Below are 7048 nucleotides of genomic sequence, written 5' to 3'. Positions count from 1 at the left end.
TAAGGCAAGTACACTGATTTATTTTTTTGTCATGACACTTACATAGAAAAAGATCAGTGTGTCATTATCTGACATTATCTACACATAAATGGGAAATCTTTACCTGCGGCTACTTATATCAGTGTGATATTAGGATAATTGGCAAGCTACAAGGGGTTAATAAAGGTGCAGCCATTGTACTGTAAGCGAATGGAGGAGACAGAATGAGCTAGACAATCCACCAGCAGACCAAGCCCCTTGTTACTTGTCAGACTGGAAGACGAAAGGAGAAAGCAGGAAACTGAGGGAGAGACTAGAACACAGGCTCCACCTTCCTCCAGCAGCTCCTACATTCCCAGCAACACCCACAGCCTTACAGCAGCCAAGATGACGGATAATATTCCCCTGCAACCTGTCAGGCAGAAAAAGAGAATGGACGGCAAACACAAGCGAGGGTAAGTGGGCCCCACAATCCCGTACACCCCAGAAGCTGAGTGGCCCCCTCTCCATTTTCCAGGGCTCTGTCAAGCTGGGAGCAGACCTGGCCAATCTGCAGGTGTGGTGTCTAAGGCCACAATGACAGCAGGATCCAAATGAAAGCAAACTGAGATTGTATTTTAGTGTTCTGTTCAATTTGTCCTTTCCTTTTTGTTGTCCGTGACTGTCAGAGCTTTTGCTATTGTGTTCACCCTGTTTATGTAACAGAGGAAACACCTTGTGCTTTTATGTGGTAGGTGTCTATAATACTACACACCGTTCCTGCCGTCCGTCACTAAACATGCCTGTACACTACAGGTGAGGAAAATGGCCCGCCTTATCACAACTAACAGTGGGGAAAATGTAACAATTGTTATGGCCCACTATTGCCACAATGTCTGTACTTGGTTGTGTTTAGAATTTACATCCAACAATGAAATAGGAGATCTTCTGCTCTAATGGGGGGGGGTTCTTTCCTCTATGAACAATCATTCCCTAAAAGATTGGGCGTCCTTTATCCGGTATCATCTGCCAGTTTTTGTCCAATGTAGACTAAAATTTGTACATCGGCGTAATGATTATTCATTCAATGGTTATTCAGCCATCTACCTATTTCTATCGCATGCGTCTGTTTTGTACACATAGATGGAAACTAATTGTTATTATGTAATCTAATGTATAGATATAGAAGTAATTTCTAGGTAATGTTGGGTGTGACTCCCATTGTGTAAACAAACATTGCCATGTTGCTTTGTGACCCATTTACCAATGTAAATGAAAGTAGTCACATTGCAAGCCCAAGGTTGCTGGACTGTGTCAAGCAAGAGGCCCTCAGGGTCACAATGTGACTTCATTCACTTACATTAGCAGAGGAGTCGCAGGGTGACTCACCATGTAGCCCTAGACATAATCTGCAGAGCGAGAGGCCTATTGTGTCGCCATAAAGTTTATGATTATTTTGCTGCTCAACACAGAGATTTTCTTTGGATAGAACTAAGGCTGCAATGGAGTCTCCACTGGAGATCCCGTCACAGTGATCACCTCAAAATCGGCGAGGGAAAAAGTCCTGAACGGAAGTTTCAATTTTGAAATGACAGACCCCATGTGTTAACGCTGTTTTCTCATCTTACTCATCTGTTATGATCTTCCTACAAAATATCCTTCTTATTCCTTATAATACAGTTGTCTTTCAGATGTGGTTTATATGCTACTATCATTATGATTTATATAGTCCTATCATATGATTCATAACATTTTTATGTACAACAGAAGTCTGTTAGATCAATTCACCATTTAAGACCCTATTGAATTGTTTTTCAGGGTTCCAGATAGTAGCCCTGTCTAAGGCTCCACTCCCACGGAGTAACGCACTGCTCATTTAGACATGTAAACACGTGTCAGAACGAGTCAAAACAGATCCCATTGACTTCAATGGGTGCCGGCTTACACGCACTAAACATTGAAATCAATGGGTTATAAAGCATCCCATTGATTTCAATGTGTAGCGCGCATAAGCTGGCACCGATTGAAATCAATGGGATCTGTTTTGAAGCGCCTCACTCTGACACATGTTTACATGTCTAAATGAGCAGCGCGTTACTCTGTGGGAACGGAGCCTTATAGAGCTGCCAGCGTTTCCGTAGGTATAATTGACATGCTGAGCTTTCCAAGCGTGTCTGCAGCGTGTATTGTAACGTAGAGTGGGGATGAATTTCGATAGAATCCCATCCACTTTGCAGTGACTGTAAAACATTGCAGAGTTTCCGCTACATGGGCCCTGGCCTAAAAGACCAGTGATAGGGCTGTTCAATAGGATGTTTGCTCCTGATCATGGCCTGCTCTTCTGCATTTACATGTAGGGGTTCACCACTGCTTTATAGGGATAAACAAATAATTCATCCTCATACACTTTACAGTACATTGTCCTATGTCAAATCAAATCAAATCAAAAAATGCTTTATTGGCACGTCCAAATAGGTATTTGGCATTGCCAAAGCTAGTAAAGTGGGTGGGGGGGGGGAGTTGGGTTATAACAGTCCATGGAGTCTCATCTTCCTCTTCGTTGGTGACTGCTGTATGGGGGGGGGTTGGAGGTGGGGTGGGGCAGGGCGGTTGGTTTGGGGTATAACAGTCCGTGGAGTCTCATCTTCCTCTTCGTTGGTGGCTGCTATATGGGGAGGTGGGGGTGGGGGTGGGGGTGTGGGTGGGGCGGGTGTTTTGGGATAAATATAACAGTCCATGGAGTCTCATCTTCCTCTTGTTTGGTGACAGCTGGACACGTATTGGGCAGCGATCTCCACAGTGGCCTCTTCTTCTCCCAGTAGGATGTAGAGTTTCCTCTTCTCGTCTGCAGATATGAAGTCTGGGATGTGGGCAGAGAGTCTTTGGTAGTAGACGGCCCTCATAGCTGAGTATTTGGTGCAGTGTAGCAGGAAGTGGGTCTCGTCTTCTAGGGCCCCCTGGTCACAGTGCTGGCACAGTCTCTTCTCCCGTGGCTTGTACGTCTGCCTGTATCGCCCCGTCTCTATCTCTAGGTTGTGGGCGCTCAGTCTGTACCGGCTCAGGGTCTGTCTGTGCTTGGGGTGGCGTATTCTCTCCAGGTAGGTGGCCATGGTGTAGTCCCTTTGTAGGGATTGGTACACGGTGAGTTTCTTGGAGTTATTTATTTCATTTCTCCATTCTTCAATGTACCGCTCTCTGTTTGCCTCTGTGGTCGCCTTTATTTCGGCCTTGGTTATCATCTGTTGGTGTTTTTGGTTTGGTGGTTGGCTGCTGTTTGGTTGTTGAATGTCTGGTTTGCTCAGGTGGCTTAGCAAGGCTTGGTGGTTGTAGGAGTTAGGCTTGCTCACCTGGATGTGTGCCTGGAAAGCTAGCGCCCTCTTCTGTATGGTGAGCCATAGGGGGAGTCTGCCTAGCTCTGCCCTGCAGGCTATGTTGGTGGTGTTGCGATGGACATGGAGCAGGTATTTGCAGGTATTTTGCAGGTATTTGTACACAATGTGATATGCTGCCGATAATTTTTAGGATTTTTAAACTATGCAATCACTATTCCAGCAAGCATTTTACCCAATTGTTTACTCATTGACTTGCGGGTTCTGCTTAAGGCTTATGTTGGCCACTGAGTAATGTATTCTCAGTGGGTAATTTTGTGGTGCATTCAAATACATAGGAGACCTATACTGCAGTCAGACACCCTGAACACATAGCACATGGACCACTCACAAACACTGTGTACACAGCATGTGTACCACTTACACTTGCAGGGGTTTATTAAGAGTAGTATGGACTTTGGGCTATATTAAAAAAAAAAAAAAAAAAAAAAAAAAAATTGTGAGCCGTGGGATCAAATGAGTGTATTGGACACAAATACTTCCCAACTTTTGAAAAGTAGAAAGAGGGACAAAATGTGCAGTGCGCGCAGCGGCAAATCTGGCTCCGCCCACTTTTATGTTGACTCCGCCCATTCTCATTCATTTTTCATGTGCTCCCACACAGTATAATCCTCCTACAGTAACCCATAAATTATGTCCCCCCCCTCCATCTCTCCCCCAGTTTCATATACACCCTTCATCTGTCCCTAGTTTCATGTCCCCCCATCTCTGTCCCCCGTTTCATGTCCCCCCAGTTTCATGTCCCCCCCGTCTCTGCCTCAGTGTCTTGCCGTTCTTCCCCCCATCATCTGCCCGTGTCATGCCGTTCCTTCCCCCTTCATTTACCCCAGTGTCATGCCGTTCCCCCCCCGCCCTTCATCTACCCCAGTGTCATGCTGTTCTCCCCCCTTCATCTGCCTCAGTGTCATGCTGTTTTTTTCCCCCCCGCCCACAAACAAACACTTACACTCACCTTCTATCACCCCTCCCCCCCCCTCCCCCGCTGCTCTCTCCCTCATACACATAGTTGTAGGCGTGATGTGACGTCATCGCATCGCGGCTACAAATGCCGGAGCGCAGTGTTAAAGCAGGAGCAGCTCCTGCTTTAAAGAGGACCTTTCATGGTCCGGGGCACAGGCAGTTCTATATACTGCTGGAAAGCCGACAGTGCACTGAATTCAGCGCACTGTCGGCTTTCCCGATCTGTGCCCCATGTAAAGAGCTAGCGGTCCCGGTACTGTAGCTCTTTACAGTCAGAAGGGCGTTTCTGACAGTCTGTCAGGAACATCCTTCTCCACAGCAGCGCCTATCGTGCTGTGCTGTGTGAGCGGGGAGGAACGCCCCCTCCCCTCCTGATAGTACTAGTCTATGGGCGAGCACTGTGAGCAGTATATAGAACTGCCTGTGCCCCGGACCATGAAAGGTCCTCTTTGCCTATGCATTCAGCTCATCAGCGTCCGTAGGAGTTGAAATCGGTACATACCTCCCGCTGACCGGGACTGCGGGACAGGACACCGAAATCGTGAGTGTCCCGCGGAAATTGGGACGGTTGGAAGGTATGGACACTGGGTAAGGGAGATTTAACTGTAAAAGAGCTGCAAGCTGTGTCACTATGCTAGGAGTAGGCACATACTGCCAACACTGCTTACTTATGGGAAAACTAGTTGCAGCTCTGTATATTTACAGGTACTTGTAAAATTCTACTGCCAAAGCAACCACTTCTAAATGGCATACATTTGTTAAAGCTGGTGAGAGATTTGGGTGGACATAAACCCCCCTGGAGCCTCGAGCCCCGGCTGACCACCAATAAAGGCCATAATATAATCCACTACTGTCTGCTTCTATCAATGCCAATAGAGACAAAAACAACCAAACAAGAGTAAAACAGACACTCAGCATAAATGTCACTGATACTATGACACAAATTCAGTTTAAAATAGTAATATTTATTAATGAACAATAAGTAAAATCACATACAAAAGGGAAAAGGGGTCGGCACAGCAATTTTTTTTTTTCATAAACACTCTATTTTATTCACTTTATTTGTATTGTAAATTTTGGTATAGGGTATATGATAATCTTTTATATAGCAATACAATTTGTATAGGCCGGCGCTTACACCTGTGTCCTCTACTCTCCCTTTACCTGTGTATACTATTATGGGTAAGGCAGTACATCTTCTATATGGACTTTGATGATTTGTAGGACTTTATGTATACATGCATATGTACCCTTTGGCATGGTTATTGTGCTACTCTGCTAGTACAATTTCTATGTATACGTATATTTCGTGTTGTTTATGGACCATAGTATGGTACCACATGTATACTACTTTACTAAGAGTTGAATCCCCATGCTATATACCTATGAGATTGTTATAGGGAGTTATGTGGACACGGCTGTGCCGACTCCATTATCGTGTATGAGTACTGCATCCTCCTTTCCCTTTTGTATGAACTTATTGTTCATTAATAAATATTACTATTTTAAACTGAATTTGTGTCATAGTATCAGTGACATTTATGCTGAGTGTCTGTTGTACTCTTGATTGGTTGTTTTTGTCTCTATAGTGCTTTGAGTACAGACACCCCTTCCCCTTTTGAGGACCGAATATTGATGTGGGATTTCACTATGTAGTTATTATTTCTATATCCCTCTGTTGCTATGTTGTTTGTATTGTTTTCTATCAATGCCAAGTAGGACCACTTATACAGCTGTTTAACTGTACTTTCAATCCAATCATTGGTGGCTAGTACTAGAGGGGCTCTTATGATTTGCACCATAGATTGGGGAAGGAACAATCATTGGGTTGATCATTCTTCTCCATGTTCTTTGCATTGGCCTGTGTAATTGGCAGATGCAATCAATTGCCAGTTAATGAGTTAACTTGTATCTTTATTTATTTTGCTTACTTGTATAGCACCAACATATTCCGTAGTGCTTTAACAGACACTGTTAATTACAGCTCATAATCTAAGTTCCCAATCAATACGTCTTTGGAGTGTGGGAAGAAATCCATGCAAACAAGGAGAAAACATACAAACTCCTTGCAGATGTTGTTCTTGGCTGGATTTGAACCTAGGACTCCAGCGCTGCAAGACTACATTGCTAACAACTGAGCTACCATGCTGCCCATCATCAATCGGCATTAACAGCCTGGCAGTCAGTCCATGTAAACAGGATCTGAAAATTTACGTACAGTCATTCAATAGGTGTTGGGTGATACATGGCTAACCCTAAACCCTCTGTGATACATGCCCACTACTGCCTTCATTGTTGTGGTTACATTGAGGGTATGTATACAGTATGTTGAAATACCACTGTCATTGAGTGGAGTTCCCTATATCCATAATAATAATATTAATAATAATACATTTTATTTATATAGCGCCGACATGTTCCACAGCACTGTACAATTTGTAGGGTTCAAATACAGACAGAAAGTTAGCCTGAAATGGCATCATATCATGTGGGGTAATGTGGGAGCGGGGACAGAGGAGGGTTAAATTTTGGGGATTCTAATTATAGTACGGAAGGGTTTACATTAGAAAATGTGATCGGCCTGTCTGAAAAATGCGTCTTTAGTTTGCGTTTGAAGCTGTAGAAATTGGGAGTTAATCTGATTGTCTGGGGTAGAGCATTCCAGAGAAGTGGAGCAACTCGGGAGAAGTCTTGTATACGAGCGTGGGAGGTTCTGATAATAGAGGATGTAAGTGTAAGAT

The 7048-nt window shown here is 44.3% G+C and overlaps 1 protein-coding gene across 1 annotated transcript in view; it reads left to right on the top strand.

The window, feature by feature from the left end:
- The first annotated feature begins 267 nt into the window (after nt 1-267).
- The window catches only part of ATP9A (ATPase phospholipid transporting 9A (putative)), a 104642-nt gene continuing 97861 nt past the window's right edge, over nt 268-7048 (top strand). Inside the window, exon 1 of the mRNA XM_075276838.1 lies at nt 268-434. Coding sequence (XP_075132939.1) covers nt 367-434 — 68 coding nt within the window. The 5' untranslated portion in view covers nt 268-366. The remainder of the gene's footprint in view (nt 435-7048) is intronic.

The sequence above is a fragment of the Leptodactylus fuscus genome, chromosome 6, assembly GCF_031893055.1.
Source record: "Leptodactylus fuscus isolate aLepFus1 chromosome 6, aLepFus1.hap2, whole genome shotgun sequence".
Lineage (NCBI taxonomy): Eukaryota > Metazoa > Chordata > Amphibia > Anura > Leptodactylidae > Leptodactylus > Leptodactylus fuscus.
This window is presented reverse-complemented; position numbering and strand designations above follow the sequence as displayed.